The sequence below is a fragment of the Mobula birostris genome, chromosome 8 (assembly GCF_030028105.1).
Source record: "Mobula birostris isolate sMobBir1 chromosome 8, sMobBir1.hap1, whole genome shotgun sequence".
NCBI classification, from domain to species: Eukaryota; Metazoa; Chordata; class Chondrichthyes; order Myliobatiformes; family Myliobatidae; genus Mobula; species Mobula birostris.
In genome coordinates this window covers 143,333,080-143,357,255 of record NC_092377.1, presented here as the reverse complement: position 1 = coordinate 143,357,255, position 24,176 = coordinate 143,333,080, and the positions used below count along the sequence as shown (strand labels likewise).

General features: G+C 42.3%; 1 protein-coding gene across 1 annotated transcript in view; it reads right to left on the bottom strand.

Moving 5' to 3' along the window:
• Positions 1–6,183: 6,183 nt before the first annotated feature.
• Positions 6,184–24,176, bottom strand: part of LOC140202328 (scavenger receptor cysteine-rich type 1 protein M130-like) — a 44,899-nt gene continuing 26,906 nt past the window's right edge. The window contains exons 7-16 of the mRNA XM_072267236.1: positions 20,284–20,598; positions 18,338–18,655; positions 18,176–18,250; positions 17,776–18,087; positions 17,613–17,648; positions 14,621–14,713; positions 14,089–14,196; positions 7,753–7,860; positions 7,187–7,317; positions 6,184–6,612 (exon numbers count right to left, since the gene is read on the bottom strand). Of these exons, the coding sequence (XP_072123337.1) occupies positions 7,223–7,317; positions 7,753–7,860; positions 14,089–14,196; positions 14,621–14,713; positions 17,613–17,648; positions 17,776–18,087; positions 18,176–18,250; positions 18,338–18,655; positions 20,284–20,598 (1,460 nt within the window). The 3' untranslated portion in view covers positions 6,184–6,612; positions 7,187–7,222. The remainder of the gene's footprint in view (positions 6,613–7,186; positions 7,318–7,752; positions 7,861–14,088; positions 14,197–14,620; positions 14,714–17,612; positions 17,649–17,775; positions 18,088–18,175; positions 18,251–18,337; positions 18,656–20,283; positions 20,599–24,176) is intronic.

Here is a 24,176-nt window from a genome sequence, read left to right as displayed (position 1 = left end):
GGTCACCTCTGTTTTATTTCTCAGTTCCTCAAGTATAGGCTCAGTTGACGACTCTCTCAGCACCGCTATCTGGGCGCTACCATGATATTTTCCCGGACGAATGAAGCTTAACCTCCCACTTTAATACCTCGCCTTCTGTCATACCTAAAACCACAGAACCACAGACTATTGAGCTGCCAGGCTTGTCTTTCATGCATCCCAGTTTCAGCTACGGCTACAATATCATAATTTCGCCTTCTGGTGTCTACTTTAAGGGCAGCTGCCTTATATAAAATACCCCTTTCATAGAAGTAAAATCAACGTAGATCACGTCCAACATTTGCTGTCTTTGTTTCCAGTCCTAACATCTACTTTCTCTACAAGAACTGCACCAGCTGTTCTGAAGCTGTCTCTCTCAGCACACTGCAGCTGTAGTTTGAAACCTCCAGAGCATCGCTAGCCAATCTTACAGTAAAGTTATTGGTCCCACTCCAGTTCAGTTGTAAACCATCCACTTTGTTCAAATACCCACTCCCTAGGAAGTAATTGAAATAGTCCAATCTGTTAGGGAGATACGGCATCAGTCATAGAGAAAGCTGCAGAAATGCAGCGAATCGCTGTATGTTCAGGTATGCTTTTCTGAATTGGCGGAATCCCCACGGTTTTGCTGGCTATTGATATCAGCGTTCAAAACATCCGAAACACTGAACTGAAAACTTATATTATTGGACGGCTTACTGAATGCGAACCCTCTGCGAAAAAATGTTGAAAATATCAGGAATATTTGCATGGATAAGGAGGATCTGTCTGCAGTAGGACGGCAGTAAGCAGAGGACACGTATATAAGGATATGGCCTGCGCCAAGTCAATGAGCGTGAGAATGGAAAACGTCAACGATTTCACTTTGGATCACGGTTGTAGATTTAATATGGCAGAACTTTGCAGTAGCTTTTCGGAGTTAGGCTGCAGCCAATCAATTAGTGGGATACATTAGAAGATATGAACAAAAACAATGTATGGGTAAGCGAAGCAGCAATTGTTGGAGCGGTCATTGTGTGAATTGGGCAGTGTCGGAATCAGTTTGGCTCATCTGGTTCTGGTGAGTTCTCGAATTGGCGAGGTAAGTATCTGGTAAGTATTTTCCTTTTCTTTATTTGGCATTCCTCATTTGTTGAGGCACCACTAGTCCAATAAGTATCACTTCAGGGACAGTGTTTTGTTTTGTGTGGGAGGTTTGGAAATTCTGGGAGAGCTCTAGTCTCCTGGGAAATACAGGTAAGCTAAACGCACTGATCGGAAGTTCCTAAAAGAACGTGTTGAGGAAAAGGAACTACAGCTCGATGACGTTTGGTTCATACAGGTCGTGAGGAACTGCCAGAACAAAGCTACAGGGAAGGTAGTCACCTTTAGGTTACAGGAGGTAGGTAACTGGGTGACTGCAGGAGAAGGAACGGAAAAGCGCATTAAGTAGAGTATCGCTCTGCCCGTTCTCCTCTATAATCAGTATTTCAATTTGGATACCTTTGAGGGAGGGGGCCGAACAAACAGGAGTGATGCATACGCGCCAGTCAGGATGAGAATAGTATTACTTGGCAGATGAATCCGTGACTGAGGAGCTAGTACTGGCGAGGGGACGAAGGGGGCAGAAGTTCAGCTTTCTGGATAATTCTGATATCTCCTGGTATGGCCTGTGCAAAAGAACACGTAACATCTGAACCGGAGTGTTCCAGTAACCTTGTGGGCAGGGTTACTGGAGCTTTTCGGAAGGATTTGAAATAAACTTTCAGGGAAATTTGGGCCAGAGTGATAGGGCTAAGAATGGTGTTGCTGTTTTCCAAACCGACGCCGTGTGTAGTGGATAGTAAACGGCAGTCAGCTGGATGAGTTGTAATGCCAAAGGTACAGAAAAAATCGAAAAGGACGAAGAATACAGGACAGAAGTAGTAATATTTGAATGCAGGCAAGTAACAGAATAAAGTAAATAAACTTGTCGCACAGTTATAGGTTGGCATGTACGAAGTTGATTCATTGAATTGTGGCAGAAAGAAGAATATAGCTGAGAGCTAAACTTCCACGAATATGATGTATCGTAGGAAAGGTAAGTAGATCGATGAGGTCAGGTGGCTCAGTTGCTAAAAAAAAAATCATTAGAAACAGTTGGCATAAGGTGTAGAGCCATTGTGGGTCGATCCAAGAAACTGCAAGTTTAAAAAGAAAATGATGCGTGTTATCCACCTTAGCAAATCTGTGGTATAGAAATGATAAGGTAAGATAGAAAGTGCATCGAAAAGGCAATGCCCCAACAGTCAAGGGGAATTAAAATATACAGATACTTTGAGAAAACCAGGTTGGTACTGGATCCCGAGGGCGGAAATGTGAAGCCGCCCGTGTATGAGCCCACTAGGGGTCACTTTTATGGTTAAGGTGCTCTGCAACGAAATGGAGAAGATTACAGAGCTTAAGGTAAAAGAACCATAAGGAGGGTGTAATCATATGTGGCAGATTTCGCACTAAAGTTGGAGAACAAGATGTTAAATTCAGTTGAATCCGTATCAGAAGTTAGGGGCTGGCCAGTATTTATTGGAAGGAGGCAATAGCATAAATGACAGTGGAGCAGCAATTGCTGGACCTTCTGGGAGCATTCGGAAGTTGAAGTACAGATACATCCCAAAGAAGGAGAGATATTCTAAAGGCAGGTTACTGAAAAGAGGGCTGAAAAGAGAGTGAAACCCAAAAAAGGAGTCTAAAGAGAGAGCATATAATGGAACAAAATTAGTTGTAAGTTGTATGGTGGACAGCTTTGATAAACCAACAGAATGCAATTCACAATTCATGGCGGGAAACGGCGCAATACGAAGGTAGATCAGCCCATAATGTTAAAGACGATAGCAGGTGTTTGTTCACATATATAAGGTGCAGCAGAAAGGCAAGATTAGATACATGACAGTTGAAAAATAATGTTGGAGAGGTAGGAATGGGCAATAGGAATATTGCGGACGAACTGAGTACGTGTTTTTCATTAGTCCTTACTGTGGAAGACTTTAGCAGCAAGCCAGAAGTTCGAAAGTTTGAGGGAGCAGATGTGCGTGAAGTTGCATTTAAGCAGGAGAAGGTGATCGTGAAGCTGAAAGGTCTGAAGCTTTATGTCACCTATACCAGATGGCCTAAACACCAGGGTGTTAAAAGTGGTGGCTCAAAAGTTTGCAGACGCATTAGCAATGATCTTTCAAGAATCAATGGATCTTGGTATGGCTATTGAGGGCTGGAAAGTTGCAAATGTCACTCCACTCCTCAGGAAGGAAGAGAGGCCGAAGAAACGAAAATCTAGGCCAGTTAGTCAGACCTCAGTGTTTGGGAAGATGTTGCAATCCATTGTTAACGATGTCGTTTCAGGTACTTAGAGGTAAAATAGGCCAAAGTTAGCTTGGATTCCTCAAGGGAAAACCATGCCTCATAAATCTCTTGGAATTCTTGAAGAAACAACATCCAGATAGACAATGGAGAATATATGAACGTTATGTACTGAGACTTTAAGAACACTTTAAACAATGTGTCACACGTGAGGTACCCTCTCAATGTTAAGTGCTCATGGTTATTCAGGAAGGATGCTATCATTGACAGAGCATTGGCTAAATGGCAGGAGGTAAAGTGTTGGACTAAAGGGACATTTTTCTAGTGGCTGCCACTGACTCCAGGGTTCAACAGGGATCTATTTGCGACCGCTATTTTTCTAAGCTATCCATCAATGATTTGCATAATGGAACTAATTGTTTTTTTGCCCACATTTCGGACGAGACGACAATGGGTAGAAGTGAAGGTAGAGTTGCGGATGTCGAGAGGCTGGAGAATAAAAGTTTAGAAGAGGTTCTAAATGTAAAGAAAAGTCGAAGTTCTGCGGTGCAAATGAACTTCGGAGTCCTCGTGCAAGATTCCTGAAAGGTCAATATGCAAGGTGTATATAATGATAAAGGCAAATGCAATGTTAGCATACATCTACAGAGGACTAGGATATAATAACAAGGCTACAATGTTAACGCATCAGAACGCACTGGCACGTTCTCACTTCGAATACCGTTGAGCAATTTTGGGCACCCTATCAGAGAAAGGATGTGTTGACATTGGACAGGTTTCATAGAAGGTTAAAACGCTTGATTTCAGGATTGCAAGGCTTATCGTACGAGATTCGTCTGATGGCTTTAGGCCTGTGTTCACTGGGATTCAGAAGAATGGCAGGGGAGGGGTGGAATCTCATTGAAAATACATCGAATGTTGAAAACCCTCGACAGAGTCTATCTTTCGAAGATGTTTCATTTCCTTGGGGAGTCGAGGAACGGATAACGCAACCTCAAAAAATAGGGACGTCCATTTAGTATGTAGATGAGGATTAATGCGAGTGAAACTTACATTTATTTTCTTCCTCAAACAACAGGAATTCTGCAGATGCTGGAAATTCAAGCAACACACATCAAAGTTGCTGGCGAACGCAGCAGGCCAGGCAGCATCTCTAGGAAGAGGTGCAGTCGACGTTTCAGGCCGAGACCCTTCGTCAGGACTAACTGAAGGATCCCTTACTCACTCTTCCTTCAGTTAGTCCTGACGAAGGGACTCGGCCTGAAAGGTCGACTGCACCTCTTCCAAGAGATGCTGCCTGGCTTGTTGCGTTCACCAGCAACGTTTATGTGTGTTGCTTTATTTTCTTCCTTTCTTCTTTCATTCATGACTTCAACAGGTCTCGGTATCATTGGCAAGACATACATTTATTACCAATTTCTCAATTCAATCATTTATTTTCATTTATTTCCTCCTCTCCCTTTCTCTCTCCATCCCCCTCCACCTTCTCTCCCTCCTTCAGTGTCTGTCATGATCTAGTCCGTGAAGTCCGCATTCCGGTTCACGGTCCGGTCATGGACTCAGGACTCCGGGTCTTCCAGCTGTCCCTTGTTTTTATTGAGTTAATCATAGGCACCTGATTCCCATCTTGCGGCTTGGAATATAAGTAGCCTTGGGGTTGAGTGTGGGCGGCTGGTTTGTCTTGTCAAGATCCTCTGTGAGCAGCCTGCTGGTTGAAGGCTAGTGTGGCCACTTGCCATCTTTAGGCCGTGTTGGAGAACCATCGCTTCATGGAGCCTTGCTGTCAGTAGTCAGAGCTGTCCTTGCAGTATGGTTTAGGCTGTTTCCTGGGCCAGCTGAGTAGCTGTCAGGCACTCTGAACTAGGTAGGGATCCGGCTGTTTCTGTAGCCAGCTGAGGTTGCTGGCTGTAACTGCGACTCAAAGGAACCCTGAAGCAGAGGTGGAACTGTCTGTCGTTCTTTGGTGTTTTTCTCTTCTTGTCCTGGCCTCCGTGGGGTAAGTCAGGCCGTTTGCCGTTGCCCTTCGGGGGCTCCTGTCTTGTCTTTGCCTGTATTGGGTAAATCAGGCCGTTCTGCCATTACTCAACAGGCGGACCTGTCCCACCTTGGTATGGAGATAAAGTTGAGTGCCGGCTTGTCTATGGATGAGTCCCAGCTCTTTGTCAATGTACTGTCCTGTCTCATGTTCGTGTTGTGTTAAAGATGAGTGCCGGCTTTTCGAAGAATAAGTCCTGGCTCTATGTTGATGTACAGTTCCCAGTCTATCTCTGAGCTCCAGCCTCTGAGTTATCAGCCTCTGCAGCTTCCAGACCCAAGACCCCAGCCTGCAGACTCAAGACTCAAGACTCAAGACCAAGACCACAGCCTGCAGCCTCAAGACTCAAGACCAAGACCCCAGCCTGCAGCCTCAAGACTCAAGACCAAGACCCCAGCCTCAAGCCTCAATACCAAGACTCTAAGCCTGCCTCCAAGCCACCAGCCTCAAGACCCCAAGCCTGCCTCCAAGCCTCTAGACCCTTGCCTCCAGTCCTGCAGTTATGTCATGCCCATGCCTGGTTCTGGGGTCCGAGCCCGAGGCAAGACCCAGGTTCTGGGTCCTTGTCCAGTCTCGGGCTCGGAGTCCAAGCCCAAGTCTGCGTTCTTTCCCTGCTCCTTGTCTGTATCCTGTCATATCCCTACTCTGCTCAAGTCCTGTTCCTTGTACTTCATTGTCTGCGTCTCGCATTTGGGTCCATTCCCAGCGCCCCCACAAATGACAGTGTCCGTGCTTCGGACAAAATATGAACTTATTAATGAAATTATATGTTTATTTAAGTTGCTTGAAGAACATTACAATGAATCAGCGACTGCCAGTGATCATAACAAAAACAAAACGCGATAAAGCCGTAAGTCCTTCATCTGAACACCCAAGGATATTGTTAACAACTGTACGGAATTCTGGAAAGTCCAATACAAGCAAATTCCTATAAGCAATAATTTAGCATTAGAAATGGCCGTGATTCTTCTTCTCGAGTGATATTCTGATATTTCCTCGTTTACTAGAATTGTTTACATTCAACTGAATAAAAATGTTTTGAAAATTATCGTACAAGAGTCAAAGAACATATGCTCAAAATAAGTCAATTTTTCTACTATTGGTATTTTCGCGAGAAGACACAATTTGAAGAAATGCATGCTCATCCTTGACCGATGAATGAAGAGCTCCTCCATGTGAGTCAGAACATTTCTTCCATTCTCTTCAAGGCTCGCATTGGAAGATGGGACCATGGACTTTCTGATAATCTACAAAGTAAGACACATTATGTCGGTTAAGTGTGGACTGAAATTAAGTAACATTTGAAATATTACACTGCCTTTTTATTTCATTGACGAAATTGTAAGGCATTGTTTATTCTCACTGAAAGTATTAGTCTCCTCAACCCAGCACGATTATGTGGCATTTGAAACGAAAAATACCAAATTGAATACGCGAGTGAGAGAACCGTATGACGAGGATTAACTGCTGAATATCAACGGCAATAATTTAATCAGCAGTGCGGATTTCATGCATCTCATCTGTATCGAAGGTTGGGTTGCTGGGGAGAGATGGCTGGAAATAATTTTAATTGATCGAAATGCAATATATAAAGAGAAACAGACGTGGAATATGCAATATCTTAGAGTCACGTGATTCGGACGGGATTCCGGGATGACAACTTTGTCTCTCTGATAACAGAACTCCTTGTAAACTACTTTCCCAGGACACCTATCTTTAAGAAATATAAATTAAAGATTGTGTTCTACGAAATCATAACCCGCTTAATGAATTGCTAGCCCCAGTGTCGGTTACTACGCATATTAGGGAGTCTGCATTCACCTTCTCTTTTGTGGTCATCGTGAGCAACTGTGAACATCACAGATTGTCGACACTGCCGGTTATCAGGACCGGAGCATCAAGTGAATCAATGAGCTCACTTCCAGCACCGCCGTATTCGCTTGAAGCCACATCTAGGAGAAAGTATAAATCAAATCGTTATCCTGTAAGCATACGTTGTACAGTGCACTCTGCTGAATGAGAGATATTCTATTTGTTCTTTGTGTGATGGGCATTTCGATGGAAGACCGATGTTTATCTGTGCCCTGGTTAAGAACAGCTTATTCTGCACGAACACCGCGCACTAATTATCTTTCAAAGCCCCCACGACGAAATGAGCAAAACGCAATGAAAAAAGAAATGGCATTTCGTTCAATTACACACCTCACTCCTACACAATATATTATCGCATGAATGAATTAACGCAAATCAATCACATAAGTCTGAAATCTCCGATCAGTGTACGTCGTACATGCGTGTACACCTTCCTTATTTAGTTTATATTCGCGGCCAGCATGAGTTATAAGTCGAAAATAAAAACAGAATCACAACACAAAACATGCACCAACCACAGACACAGGGGTTTCCTTCAGTACGTTCTGGCCCATGAACGGTGCCGGTAAACGGGTCACTGGTGTAATAGTCGATTTGATTCATGGAATTAATGGAACCAGAGTCTGGAAGTCAATGAAAAGGATAGTTGATAGAAAGTTTAATTTTACCTTTGGAACAAAATTCATAAACCCTTCATCATCTCAGTGACAGCATTGTCACATATGCTACGCTGATATCATGTCATAGAGTGCTGTGGAGGTGCAGCCTTTCCCTGTACCCCAAGTCCTGCAAAATCCGGATAAGCTTTCTGCACTCCTTCAAACTTTTTGGTATCTTTCTCGATGGTAAGTGACGAAAGTTGCACATAATACTCAAGTTAGTCCTCAACAACGTCTTCCACAGCTTCAACACAACATTTCAACTCCTGTACTTAGTGCATTGACTTATGAATCCCAACGTGCCAGAAGGTTTCTTTATGATCCTATCTACTATTGACGCATCTATCAGGGAATAATGTATCTGGTTTCCGAGATTCCTTTGCTCTACAGCACTGTTCGGTAATCCACTGCTCACGGTGTAAGTCCTACCATGTGCAACACCTCACACATGTCTGTAAAAAAATTCCGTACTCCATTTACAGCCAATTTTTTTCATCTGCTCAGGAACTGCTACAAGCTTTGACAAAGAACCTCGCTGTCCAGTACACCAGGGGTAAGCGGGGCGGCCATCGTTGTAGAGAACACTTATACAGTGTGGATTTTGATGCTTCAGTTTTTTAAGGCATCAGCAAGGAGAGGATTGAGTGAGAGAAAGTGGCAAGCTGTAAGTAGATTTTCTTGTCCCCACAGCCTGTGTATTCCTTTTCCATCTTTATTTTTGCTCAGTTAGAAAACGATGGATACTCCAGTATCCCTCACAACTACACCAGTGAGAAATGCATCCAGCTGCATCCTCTAACGCACCGCGTTTAGTCTTTCGAGCTGGATCTGTATGAACTTTGTATTATTCAGTACAATGATGATCTGATAAATGGGATATATAGAGGGATAGTTACACCCAAGGTGCAGGGCACAGGAAATGGTGTCAGTCCGGAAGCGGAAAGTGGTTAAACAGCCAGTGCAGACCACCTCTGTGGACATCCCCCTCAACAGCAGGTTCGCCATGTGGGTTGCTGTTACAGGAGATGGCCTAGAAGAGGAAACTGACAGTGGCCAGGTCTCTGGCATTGAGTCTTGCTCTGTGACTCAGAAGGGAATGGGGGAGAAGAGGTGAGCTGTTGTGATAAGAGCAGGAGAGTCTGAGGATGAGAACGAGATTGCCAGATGTAATCTTGCCTCTCGGATTTCAGACTGAGTCCTCAGCATTTTTAAGTGAGAGGGTGAACAGACAGAGGTCGTGATCTGTGTAGGTAACAAAGACGTAGATTGGTAGAGGGTCGAGGTTCGCTAAGGTGAGCTCAGGGTAGTAGGTGTTACTTTAAAGGCCGGGACATCCAGGTTTGTAATCATTGGATTGCTACTCGTGCCACATGCGAGTAGAAATAGGAGTATCACACAGATTAACACGTGGCTAAGGAGTTGACGTAGGAGTGAGGTGGTCAGAATTTTGGATTATTGGACTGTTGTCTAGGAACGGTGTGAATGTCCGGACAAGTCTGCTTGCCGCTTAACTGGAGAGGAACTAGTAACCTAGTGGGAAGGTTTGCTTTTGATGCACGTTGGGGTGGGGGGATGGGAAGGGGAGTTAGGCCAGTGTTGCACGTGGATGGGAACCAGAGTACCAAAACACGGAGATTCTGGAGACAGATATTGTTATGATAGTCGACAAAGACAGGAAACAAGGTTGAGCATGGTGTGGCTAATGCCCTCAGTTGCATGTACTTCAATGCAAAAAGTATCGTATGAGAGGCAGATGAGCTCACGGCATGGATCAACACATGGTATTATGCTATTGTAGCCAATGGTGAGACTTGGTTGCATGGGGCAGGGCTGTGGTTCCATTATTTCAGACGTGTCACAGCGGGGGTGTGGGGTGGAGTTACTTGTCAGGGAAAATGCCACGGTAGTACTGAGTCATGACAGATTGGACAACTGGTCTAGTGAGGCATTATTGTTGGAACTGAGAAATAATAAAGTCATGACCACGTTAATGTGATTATATTCCAGACTACTCAAAAGTCTGCAGGACGAAGAGGAACAAGTTGGTAGAGACATCGCAGAGTGCTGCAAGAAATCTCAGTTTAGCTAGAGTAGGTGATTTTAACTCTCCACTGATTGACTAGGATTCCCATACTGTAAAAGAACAAGAGGAGATAGAATTTGCCAATTGTGTTCAGAAAAGTTTATTTTTTCAATCCCAGCGATAGAATGTGCGACCTTCGATCTGTTAATAGAGGAACAAACAGGGCAGTTGAAACAGGCTCGTGTATCAAAAAGGACCTAGCAAGTATGGATTGTGAAAGGCTGTTATCTGGCAAACGTGTACTTTGGAAGTGAAAGACTTTCAAAAGTGAAATTTTGAGATTAGAAAGCGTGTGTGTGCATATCAGAATAAAAGAATGAGGGAAACTACGTTTTCCAGAGATATTGAGGCCCAGGTTAAGGAAAAAAAAAATGGTGTATCGCAGGTGTACGCAGATACGAACAAATTAAGTACCTATGGCGTATATAAAATGCAAGAAAGCACTTCAGAAAGAAAGCAGAATGGCTAAAAGAAGGCATGAGTTTGCCCAAACCGACAAAGTGAAGCAGCATCCTAAGAGTTTGAACAGTTTTGTTGAGAACAAAAGTATTGCAACGGACAAAATTATCCTTTGGAATATAAGACTGGTAATCCATGCGTAGAGCCAAAAGTGATGTGGGTGATTGTCCATTAAGCTTCTTTTTACAATCTGGGTTTGCATGGGAGACTGACACAGAGTCTATAGATGTGAGGATAAGTTTCATCGACTTCAGGAACTATATATACATTAGAGAGGAGGGTTTGTTTGCTGCCTTGAGCCAAATTAGGGTGGGGGCAAGTACAGATATGGCAGGAACACTAGCACTAATATATAAGTCGACAGGTGATGTACCAGATTGGAGGATAGCTAATGTTGTTCCGCTGTTCAAGAAAGGCTCTGGGGGAGAAAACTGGGAAACTGAAGGCCAGTGAGCATGACATCAGTCGTGGGGAAAAATTGGAAGGTATTCTAAGCAACAGGATATATCAATACTTGTACAGACAGATTAGGGATAGTCAGCATGGCTTCGTGCGTGGTAAGACAAGTCTGATCTACCAATAGAGATTTTTGAAGAAGTTACCAGTAAAATCAATGAATGCAAGGCAGTGTATCTCGTCTGCATGGAGTTTGGAAAAGCCTTTGGCAAGGTCCTGCATTGGAGGTTGTTAAGGTTTGTTCAGTCGCAAGGTATTCAAGATAAGGTATAAAATTGGATTAGACATTTGGTTCCAGGAAAAAACAGAGAGTGGATGTAGATGGTTGTCTGTCTAACTGCAGGCCTGTGACAAGTAGAGGGTTCAGAGGAGATTCACGGTGACGATTCTGGCAATGTCAGCATTATCGCATGAGGAACGTTTGATGGCTCTGGGCCTGTAGTCGCTTGAATTCAGAAGGATGAGGATTGATCGCATTGAATCCTTTGGAATGTTGAAAGGCCCGGACAGAATTGATGTAGAACGGACGTTTCCAATGATGTGACATTATAGGACAAGAGGGCACAGGCTCAGGATAGAGGGGCACCCAATTAAATCAGAGATACGGATAAATTTCTTTAGCCAGAGAACAATAAATTTGTGAATTTTGTTACCACAGTCAGCTGTGGAGGCCAGATCTTTGAGCGTATTTAAGGCGGAGACTGATAGGTTATTGACTGGCCACAGCATCAAAGGTTACGGGAAGAAGGTCAGGCAGTGGAGTTGAGCAGGACAGAAAAATATATCAGCCATGATTAAATGACGGAGCAGACTGGAAGGGCTAAATGACCTATTTCTGCTCCCAGGTCTTATGGTCTTAAGGTCGGATGAGATCGGTGGTGGGCCTAGTCTTGATTGTCATCTATATCAATGACCCCGATGAAAATGGATCAGCAAAATTGCAGCTAACACCAAGTTTACGGGTGTACTGGACAGCAAGATATCCTATCAGAAATTGCAGCGAGATCTGGACCAAATTGACAAATGGACTGAAGAATGGCAGGTGGAATTTACTGCAGACGTGCGAGGTGTTGAACTTTGTTAGAATAAAGAGATCAGAGAATACAAGGTCATAATTCACTGAAAGTGGCGTCACGGGTAGGCACGTTCCTAAAGATATCATTTGGCACATTGACCGTCATAAACCCAAGTATTGAGTACAGTAAGTGGATTGATATGTTGAAGTTGCATAAGACCTTGCTGAGGCATAAATTGGAGTATTGTGTGCAGTTGTGGTCACCTATCAATAGGAAAGAGGGAATCAAGGTTGAAAGGATGCAAAGAATATTTAGAAGGGTATTGCCGAGGCCGGAACCCTGAGTTATCAGGAAAGATTGAATAGATTAGGACGTTAAATATTGAGGGGACATTAGATAGGCCAATAGAATATTATGAGGGGCATAGAGAGGGTAAATGTAGGCAGAGTTTTCCACGTTGGTTGGGTGGGACGACAACTAGTGGTCATGGCTTAAGGGTGAAATGTGAAATATGTAAGGGGAATATGACGGGAAACGTCTTCAATCAGAGGATCGTGAGAGCATGGAATGAGCTGTCAGGGCAAGTGGTGCATTTGCGTTCGAGTTCAATGTTTAATAGAAGTTTGCTTTTGAACATGGAAGGTATGGGTATGGAGAGCTATAATCCGGTGCAGGTCGATAGGACGAGACAGTTTAAATAGTTCGGCATGACATCAATGGGCCGAATGGACATATTATATGCTGTATTCTTGTGACTGTTGTAACCACGTCTCACTGATAGATATAATGTAATCATCCCATGTGCTCATCGATGACCGAAGCTCATACGCCTTTCCTACAATGATTCTTGCAATTAAGTATATACAACTCAGAATAATAGTCACACCCTGCTCAGACTTTCCATTCCTGACTTTTTATGTTGGCATAACAACACTGATGCCACAAACGCTCCACGATCTGCTTTTAACCCTTGTTCCCATTTCCCTGCAACATTAGTTTAAATCAGACACCACCGGCTGCCCCTCCACAGCGTGCATCACCAGTCAACCTTCCAACAAAGGTATTAGTCACCCACTAGTTCATTTCCAACCCTTCTCCTCTGTGGAAGTCCCAACTTATCTGGACAAGAGTCCAATGATCCAAAAATCTGAAGTCCTCTCTCCTGCACTGTCTCCCGAACCACGTGTCAACCTGTATAATCTTCTTGTTTCTGATCTCAATAGAACATGCCACGGGCAGCAGTCCTGCGATCACGATCAATGGGGCCATATTCTTCAACTTAGCATGTAACACCTGAAACTCACTTCGTTGGACCTCATCACCCTTCCTGCCAATATCATTGGTACTGACGAGAGCCATGACGCCTGGCTGCTCAGCCTCCCACTTAAAAATGCTTTGGACTCTTGGTACCCGGGATCCAATGTGCTATTGGGGAATTCCGTTCTCATCGACACACTATGATTACAGCTCCTATCATTACAGCTCTCAACTTCTCTTCCTGGCCTGTCCGGGTCTCAGAGCCGGAGTCAGTGAAACAGGCCTTACCATTGTGGCTGTCCTCTGCATGGATATCCCCCCAGCCGTCTCCGAAGTGGTACAGGTGTCGTTAATGAGAACAGCGACAGTGGTACTCTGCACTGTCCACTGCTGACAGTCAGACTGACAATTGTTTCCTGCACCTTGGGTGTAAAAACCTCTTTATAAGTACTGTCGATCAACCAGTTAGCCTTCCGAATAATCACCCATTTCCAGCTCGGACTGTAAACACGGTCTGAAGGAAACTGTACCTCTTGCAGGTGGAGTCATCGGGGATACTGGTTGTCTCTCCACCTTGCTACACCCTGCAAAATGAGCCTTGCACTATCTTTACCTGGCCTCCCCACTGCTCTAACTGTGCAATAGGAAAGACAGAAAGAAATTTTAATCGAAAAAGATCTGCATACACACTCCATCTCTCTTCGCTGAAAAGTGTATGAGGTAAAGTTGAATTTCTTCCTATAACGTTGGCCCACTCACACATGTTATCATAGGACTTCCATAACTAGCGATCTCGGGATTTTAATTTCAACCTTGAAGTATGTTTTGTTATCTTTTTCTGGTATTTGTTGATCTCTGATACCTTATGAATGGAAGAAGTGTTTATCGCCTGAAAAGTAAACGACAATTTACAAAACTCACCTGAATCTCCTGCATAATCCAACTTCTTGATGCGGGGAGTATCCTCAATCTCTTCATAAATTGCTTGGTAAAATATATCAGGTGAGTATCCCCCTCGTAACAAGGCGCCTGTTGAAGTCAGAGTTGGGAATATCATGTTTACTTACAAGTTCCTAATAGAAGAATTAACTCTTCTCTACTAAAATTAACAACAGGAGATAAATATATATACTACTGTTGGTAAAAAAGAACTTGTAAGATTCCTTCAGCACTATTTTTATCTCAAAATATGGGCAAATTACAGTGTAATCGGAATGATTCAATATAAAACATATCTAGATTATATAAAAATAATTGTTCATTTTTGATGGACTGCATTGATACATTACATTGCAAATGACGACGAGGTTCTTATGACTGCATAGATGTGGACACCATCTCTATGGTAACCGATAAAAAGAACACGGACTTCTGGGAAAAAGAGCATTATTGCTCTTACCAATAAATAAAATATTATTCTGAAGAATAATAAAGTGCAATTTTTGAATCTTACCTATTCTTGCTGCCTGCCTTCTTATTAGCGTCTGCAATGTGAATAGCTCGGCCACGAGGACGATTCCAAGAGTAACACAGACAACAACGAATACTTAAACGCAGATTTGTTAGATAAATTTAAAACAGGCACTACAATTTTAAGTTTCATACATTTACAAAGAATAATATTTAAATTTAAGTACTGAGGTAAATCTGCATAATCCCTAATTACTCGCACAATAAGATTTGCAGAAAGATAACGACTACTTAGTGAAAAGAAACAGAGGTAAATAATATGGGTTATTATGACATTGGAGAAAAACACAAGTGGCTGCAAATATTGACTGTAATAAGAAATAATACGCACACAGAACGTCCTGGGAATATCTTGAGGGAACACACATTATTTTTGCAAAAGAGGTATTTATCCTGAAAACAAATGACCACTGATCCAAGTTTGCTTGTGATTTTCTACTATGCATACCTATTCCAATCCACCTCCACACACGGTGTGGCAGCTAGAGATATACTCAAAATGTAGACATCAAAGTAATGGAATTGCAATATTAAACTACAATGTAAAGCATGCCATTGGAACCAGAAGAGTTTCCACTTTTTGCTCACTTAATCGTGTTTTTCAGCTCATGGGATTGATAATATGCTGTTTGCAATCATGAGGTTATGGCAGGTTGAGCTGCTAAACTGTGTTGAACGTTGGTTTAAGGTGGTACTAGCTTTCCCTACCTGAGTTAACACGCCGCATATTTTTTGTCTCCTAATTACAGTAAAGAGTAAAATCGGTCATCCAATTTCATATTTATCTCTCAAAGGTGTCTGCATTCTCTCCAGGCCAAATGAAACCATGGTCTATCAGGAAAAACATGCTTGAAGAAAACTCAAAAAAACTTTCTTGCACAACCCTGGATTTATAACTCTTCTTTCTTCACAAGTACTTCAAAGCATCCCGAGGCCAGCAAGCTTTGCAAAAAGACTTGGTGACTTTAATGATCACCAGCAACCCGCTCGTGAAAGCGACGCTAGGTTTGAAGCACAAATATATAAGAGGGCTGATGTTATCAGGAGGAAAAAGCTACCCGGAATAGCACTCATGTTTAATTTCTAACTCGTGCTTTTTCTCTGTGTCCCGATAACTCATAACTGCTGCACTGCAGTTATGTAGGATAAGGTACTTTGTGAAGAAGACGACATTTTTCACCGTGCTGTGTGGAATCGGGTGAAAACAGAAGACACCTGTAAGCTCTAGATTCACCACAAATGACACCCGACCAGAAGCAGCACAAAACTGCGCATGTGGGTAATATGGGTACACCACAGACAGACACACACCATACTTGACATGAACAGGAAATTAGAGTAACTCATAGGAAGTGGAAGGGCATCTGTCAAATGTTCAATTCTTCCAGCGCCAGCACACACTGGCAAAGAATGAAAATTTTGGAATTCATATTGGAATTGGTTCATTATTGCCACATTTACTGTACATTGAAATGTGTGCCTTGCATATTTTCCATACAGTGCAAATCATTGAACGGTGTGGGAGAACACAATAATACAATAATGGAATGCAGAATAAAATGTAACAGCTACAGATAAAATGCAGTACAATAAAGTGTAGAGAACAAGATCATAACGAAGTACAATGTAGTGTCAAACGTCCACAGCGTTGTACCGGGGATTTTATTAATTGTCTTATGCAAGGTAGATACAGCCTGGTTGTCCGTGTTTTCAGTCTTTGGTATCCTCAGCCTGATGGAGCGGACAGATGAGAGAATGCCTGGGTTGGAAGGGTCTTTGATTATACTGCCTACTATATATAGTAGTGAGAAGGTATGACAGAATCCACATAGGTGAGGCTGGTTTTGCTTATTTGATGAGCTGTGACCACACGTCTACAGTTTCTTGCAGTCCATGGTAGAGCACCTGTCAGACCAAGAACATGCATCGAGATGGAGTACTTCCTGTAGTGCTTCGGTGAAAATTGGTAAGGCTCAACGGGCATGAAAATATAATTAGGTTCCTGAGGAAATAGAGGCCTTGCTGATCTTTCTTGGCCATGGCGTCCACATAGTAGGACCAGGATACACGACTGGCGATGCTCACTCTTAGGAACCTGAAGCTCTCACTCCACATTCTCAATAATGTTAATGTGAAGAGGAAGATGCTCACTGATGGAAAGGATATTTTAAAATACACCATGTTACGTAGCTTGCTTTATCCATCCTGTAGTCTAACTTCTCGTTACTCTGATATGGCCTGCAAAGATGATATCATCTACAGACGTGTGGATGGATTTAGAGCAGAATCTAGTCAGGCAGGCCTTGAATGTTCAGGGAGGAGGATGGTGTCAGAGGGCATAACGTTGTGGAACATCGGTGGTTAGATTGCAGTCTGTTGATTGGGAAGTCACGGATCTAGTAGCAGAGGAGGGATTGTCCCACAGGGTCTGAAATATGGTAGTGGGCTTGCTTGGACTTACCATAATGATGAACAAAATACATGATATGTAACAGATCCATATGACTTCAATACTACTAAAACAGCAATTGCTTCCGCATTGACATATCAATGAACTAAAAACTTGCACTTTTTTCTCCAAGTCAGAGATAATATTGGTTGCAGCGCATGTTAAGAATAAATTATTAATACTCAGCCAAGGATCAGAATTCCTTCATCATAAGTGTATGAAAATTCTCCAAGGTTTCAATAAGAACACCTTTGCAAGGCCCTTTGTGGATGGTTAATAATGAGACGATGACCCCAGTGACGAAATCCTGTCATCTCATCAAAACATTTGACTGGAATTGGATATATTATTTATAAGAATTTTGCCACATCTGGGTTCAAATTCTTGATTAAGCAATAAGGATTACTGTAAATATTTTAAACACTCAGGGGCGACCATTGTAATTAATAACCAGTAACAAAGGGATATCAGTGTTATAAACCTTGTTTAGAACTCGAATAATCAATAATGCTTTAATATCAATTACCTGAATGGGTGGAACCAGCTGGACCACTGGACATTTCTGTAAAGACATTTATTGGACAAGTTTTAGCAACTTCGTGTTTGTTGGATTTTTTTCCAGTTGTTCCTAGCTCCTAATTCAACAAATCAGTTGAACATAACATAAACATTTGCACAAAGACACCTACCGGAACAAAAGACAAAGACATCTTCCTTGTGATCGCAGTCATGTTGACCGAGTGGAGAGGAAGAACAACTGGACAGAAAAGATTCAGTTCCTTTGCATTTAACTTCATCCATCCAGATATCACCGACGCCCTGATTATTTTCTTCCACCACCGTAGTCCAAAGAGGAGAGCCACAGCCCAATTGCCTGCAGACGACATCGGCATCTGCCATGTTCCAGGAATCATCACATACAGTGCCCCAGGTATTATTGAACCGAATCTCCAACCTTCCTGAGCAATTGTTGTTGCCGCCAAAAAGTCGCAAACGTAATTCTGAAAGGAATCGGAAAACATTTACATTGTGTTAATCACAACTTCAGAACTCATTTAAACTGATATTGTAATTTGTAGCACAGTTCACCTGCTAACCGGGGAGTATCAGGTATATTCCGTGAATCGCAGACCATTCCGCAGTAACCCTCCGGTAATTTGGCTTCTGGTCATAAGAGAAAAATAATGCCTATTTATTTTTAACATCTATGCTTAAAATACAAATCGTCACGTAATGGATATCTTCTGTTACCTTCACATTCAATCCCTGCATACTCCCAATCGTCACAGCTGTGTTTTCCCCACGGGTCAGCATGACACTGCCAAAGGGTCGACTCGTACGAAGAACATTTTATCTCATCCAGCAATATTGGACCTAATCCCTTTCTTTCTGTCTGGTAGTTATATTTAACAGATATCATGGGTCCGCATTTCATTTGTTTACAAATCACGTTCCCAGCCTTTTCATCCAGTGTCCTGGAACAAACTGTTCCCCGCGTCCCATTGTACCGCACTTCCACCCAGCCTTCACATCGCCCACCTCCGCTCATCAGGCACATTTCTTTGTGTTCTGAAAACAAAGCAGTTAATGCAAAGGTCGTCACAATGTTTTCATACAGCAACAGACTTAAGTTGTTTTTGTAAAACAGAAAAAAAACGCAAGTGATAGATATCTGCAATACATAAAAATATAAATCACTCGAAATACATCAGGGAGGGTAACGTGTGGAAGGATAATCAAATTAGAAATAAAATAAAGAAGTATTCTACCGATTTGCGGAATGTAGAGCAGGGGAAATGTTGTCCTTTTGGCTGAATTGTATTGGATTTCACGGGAATTGCGAAGGATCATGCACTGAATCTGGGCATTGTTTTGGTGGAAGATGAAAAACAACATTTTGTTTTATTTTTGTCTGAGTATGATGAGGACAGTGTGGAGAGCTGAAGGAAGTAAATTGACGGAAATAAGGGATAAAAGTCTCTTCAAAATTTTATAAGTAACGACCAATCTTTCAGCTTTTCGAAGGAATATGTCCCTCCGTGTATCAACTGTCCATTATTCAGAGCCCACCAGTCAAATTCCAGGTCGCTTTTTGATCCAACTGCTTTAGATGGGTCTATATTCTTCCCTGTGTACAGAACTCGGTCTTCAAAGTCTTAGCAAAATTCTCCTGCACTTCTTCCATTCTATCTATCTTGCAAATATTATTGTTCGTGTTTATAATTTAGTCCCCTTAGCGGCTTGATTGCTCTAATCAGCATCTGCGTTCAATTCGCAAAACTGTTACTCAGATGAGCTTTTGGTTCCTTATTAAGTAATATTCCTGATCAGTTCCTATTCCTTTCTTCCTTCCCGTCCCGTCCTCTCATTGAAAAAGTCAAATGCAACAGAAGCTTGAGAAATAATGCTTTGTCTTCTTCTAAATCTCATTTACACTTCAAGAATCGATATGGTATGATGTCTTAGCTATTTATCTGCAAAAGAACAAGATTTTTCTGTTTGTCATTTTTTCTTCGTTTTTCTTTCAGTAGCGCAGCCGTTACGGTGACGCTATTTTATGGATAGACATCCGGGATCAATACTGTCGCTACCAGTAAGGAGTTCTTAAGTTCTGCTCGTGAACACTTGGTTTCCACAGGCTGCACCAGTCTCTTTCCACATTCCAGGGTGTACTTTGGAGGTTAAGTGGTCACTTACTTTGTTGGGCCTCAGAAGTATAATACAGCACTCTACATCATAAAATACACTGGCCGAAAGTAAATAGCCCAAATTCTTACTATAAGGAATACATCATGTAATAGAACATGTCATAAGTTGAGCTGGCTGCTCTAACTATCAGATTGATTAATACGTTTTCACGCTGCCAGTAAGGTTTTCATTGTACTACACATTCACCCCTCTATCTTCTTATCTCTCAAAACTTGAAGAATAAATGAGATTTAGAAGAAGATTAAAGAATTGTTTCTCAAGCTTCTGTTGCATTTGGTTTTTGATTGTCTTCCATCTTTTGCAGTCGTGACGAAGGTACTCATATCCAAAATGCTCATTATTTTAGATCCACAATGCAGAGTGAAAATATTACACAAACAATCCATTGCCAATAATTCTGCTAGGTACCATAAAACGATTCCGACATCTCAGAACGGAAGATTCATATACCGTACTACGGAGGATCAGCACAATAGAAGTACCCTTACCGGAACACCTTACTGTCACATCTTCTTTATGGCTGCAGTCATGCTGGCCCCACGGAGCTGAAGGACATTTCCAGACATGTGATTCATTACCCGAACATCTCACTTCATCCAACCAAACCTCTCCAGTGCTTTGTCCACAGTAATCAACATATTTTTCTTCCAAAGCATATCCACAGCCCAATTGCCTACAGACAACATTAGCATCAACTAGATCCCAGGAGTCATCACAGACTGTTCCCCAGGATCCGTGGTAATAAAATTCCAGTCTTCCAGCACATGCATCTTCACTTCCGGACAGCCTTAATTGCAAGTGCCCTGTTGAACAGAAATATATGAGATTATTCATTCCATTAAAAATTGAACAAATCAACTCGTTCGCATTTCTGCAAGTTCTTCTGAAATACAATTTTGAAAATAATTGTGCAATGATATCACCAAAAGAATGAAGCTGAAGATGCTCACGTATAAAATCTAAGAAGAACACATAAAAAGCCCGAAAACTTCGGTATCTCATACAGCGCATTTTTGAGTTTTATGCAAAGGTGGAAGCTCTGTCATTTGTTTATGCTGGACACAGGTTCTCGCACACCACATTTGAGAAAAAGACGGGCATGGGATTTGCTAGGTATGGTTTTCTTTGGCCAAGACATTTTATTCAAGACCATATATCAATCACGGTGTCAAGCGTTGACCACGCTGGTCTGCGGGAATTGCACATCTTTACCTGGCTATGTTCACTGTTTGTAGCCTAGTCGTCTCCTCCAAGTGATTCCCTGCAGTTTGCAGGATGTGATCACCTCCTACGGCAGTGGGAAGATAAGTGGACCAGATCGTAGAGAAGTGAGTATCTAACCACTGTCTCTCGAGACGAAAGCCTCCAGCTGTCGCATTACAATAACTTGCAGGCCAACTTGTGATCCACTTGGCTTTTTTGCCAGCAATTACTAAGAAACTGATCTACATGCACTTGCACCTCACTATATATTTCAAATTCACAGTGCTAACAAGTTTCGTCTAAAGCAGCTTTAAAATGGAACGATATTCTTTTGTAGATCCTGATGTGCCATTCTCTTCTGTGTTTTTATACCGGCGAAGATAATTGAGCCTTTCGTTGATCGTACAGATAATATTTTGGTTTAAAATCTACTAATATACGAAAACAATTTGGTGACTTGTCAATAAACAGAATTCACATCAAACAGCAGAGCAACAGCAACATGTGGATACTGGATGTTCCAAGATGCATGTAAGATTGCCAGAAGCCAACCTGTGGCAGACACTTCTGGAGAAAAGGACTGGGAAGTGAATGCCGCTCTTTGATGAATAGGTACAACACAACTACTTTGTCTGTCACTTCCTCTGATTCATTATTTATTTGCAATGGGAACTACGTTTAACCATAATTTTCTTTCCCAACTACTAGTGCACACAATTGTGTTCACCTTCAATGAAAATCTCAAACGTTCCAGGCAGTTACATTGAAACTTCACCAAGCTGGTGTTGGAAACACTGTGCAGAATTAATCTTTATGGAAAGTGTTGTGAATATCTGTTTTAAGCGTAAAGCTTACTCTCCATCTGTTTTGTCGTCAGTTCAGTTCATATTTCGACTGGGCAATGTCAAAAGTTAACAAAACATTTAATGATCTTGTTGTTGCTTTTGTTATTTTTGTTATGATGTACCCAAATAACAATAACGTCTGTGTTCGTACGGATTATGTCACCATGAGGATGATGCCGGGACTTGAGAAACTCAGTTACATAGAAAGGTTGAATAGGTTAGGATTTTATTCCCTGGAGCATAGAAGAATGAGGGGAGATTTGATAGAGGTATATAAAATTATGATGGGTATAGATAGAGTGAATGCAAGCAGGCTTTTTCCACTGAGGCAAGGGAGAAAAAAAACGGAGGACATGGGTTAAGGGTGAGGGGGGAAAAGTTTAAAGGGAACATTAGGGGGGGCTTCTTCACACAGAGAGTGGTGGGAGTATGGAATGAGCTGCCAGATGAGGTGGTAAATGCCGGTTCTTTTTTTAACATTTAAGAATAAATTGGACAGATACATGGATGGGAGGTGTAGGGAGGGATATGGTCCGTGTGCAGGTCAGTGGGACTAGGCAGAAAATGGTTCGGCACAGCCAAGAAGGGCCAAAAGGCCTGTTTCTGTGCTGTAGCTTCTATGGTTTCTATGGTTTCGGTAAAACTATCATTTTAATAGCATTAATTCGAACTATCAATGATAATGTCATAGGCAACCATTTAGAAAGCATTTGTTTGGTGTATTCAATTCATGAAAAAAAATATCTATTTATAGAGGCCCGCAGGTATGTTCCAGTTCGCCATCCATTACTTCCTCCGACTGAAGGAGAAGGAGGAGCCGCACGCCGTTGTCAATGAGATTCACTGAGGATCAAGTCCAACGGCAATAATGGCGAACCTGGACCTCAGAATCAGTCGGACTTTGAATAATTACTTTTTCAGATACTAAGCAGAAGCATTCCAGTTTGTACAGAAGCATTTAATAACGACGTTGAGTATAAGAATGATATGAATCCCAGGATGGTTTATCTAAAGTCAGTGATGAATGATCTATATTACAAGGCCTGCAATTATATTAGCCTGTTTTCAGATACCATGATTCCTGCGGGAAGACGAATCTCTGATTTGTTTTCTCTATGCACAATTTGATAATAAATGCACTTTCAATCTTCAGAAATATTTATCGAACTTCAAAATTACATCACAACTCCTATGCTCACTACTTCGATTTAGGAAACCCGATGGATCCAAATCTCTCTTGAAGACCCTAGTTACCTCCAACTCAACTTTCCCAAAATTACAGATCCGTATTCCCAAATCACTCTGCTTTCCTGCACTCCTCATTGCCCTGCCGGTCACTATGTAAGTCCTATCATGTTTTGTCCTCCAAAATTGCAACACCTCACAGGAGTCTGCAATAAATTCCAACCGCCATTTCAGCCCATTTTTTCCAGTTACTCAAGATTCCGCAGCAAGTTCTGATAGCTTCTCTCGCTTCCACTAATTTACAATGAGTAATTTTGCAGACTGAGCTGCTAGATTATCATCCAGGTCTTTCATATAGAAGACAAACAACATCGAATCCAGCACTGATCCCTGCGGCACTGCACTAATCACAGGCCTTCAGATGGAGAGGCAACAGCCTACTGTCACACTTCAGCTTCTCTCGAGAAACCACCGTCAAATCCAGTTTGCGACCTCATTGTAAATGTGAAGCGATCAACTATCTTGACGAACTCTCACGAGGATTTTGCCAAAAGCCTTGCTAAAGTCCATGTAGACAAGGTTCTCTGTCTTTCCTTCATCAACATTCCTGCTAACTACGTGTAAATACTATAAGCTGCTACACAAACTGAAACTCTTTTCCTTAATATCTTAACAACTGTTTCTTCAAAGTCCGACTCAGCCCCGGTTTCGGTGTTGTCGTTATTGCTCTTGGACTTGTTCTGCGTGGAATTGCATTGGCATCGTCTGGCATACATCCTTGCCCTGCTTCTCCTTCTCCTTCAGGTGGATGCATTACTGAATGGCCAACTGGATAAGGTCAGCGGGAATATGACCTGTCACTCCCATGCCGTGAACCAGCAACAGGTCGGTGAGGCCGGGCACGATCTCGATATGCATCCTGTCTCATGGGCAGTGACGGATCCTGCCAGACAGGAGATGAGGAAAGACCAATGTGATTTGCACGAAGCGATGTTGCCTCTCTCTCATCTGACCCTGCTTATTCAAATATTTATATATCGGGTTCCTTGTAAAGCCTTCTAGTAATGTACACACGACTTAAGTCAGCCTCAACAGCGTATAATTTGCCGATTTATTCTCATAGCCTCCCTTAAACAACGGATCAACAC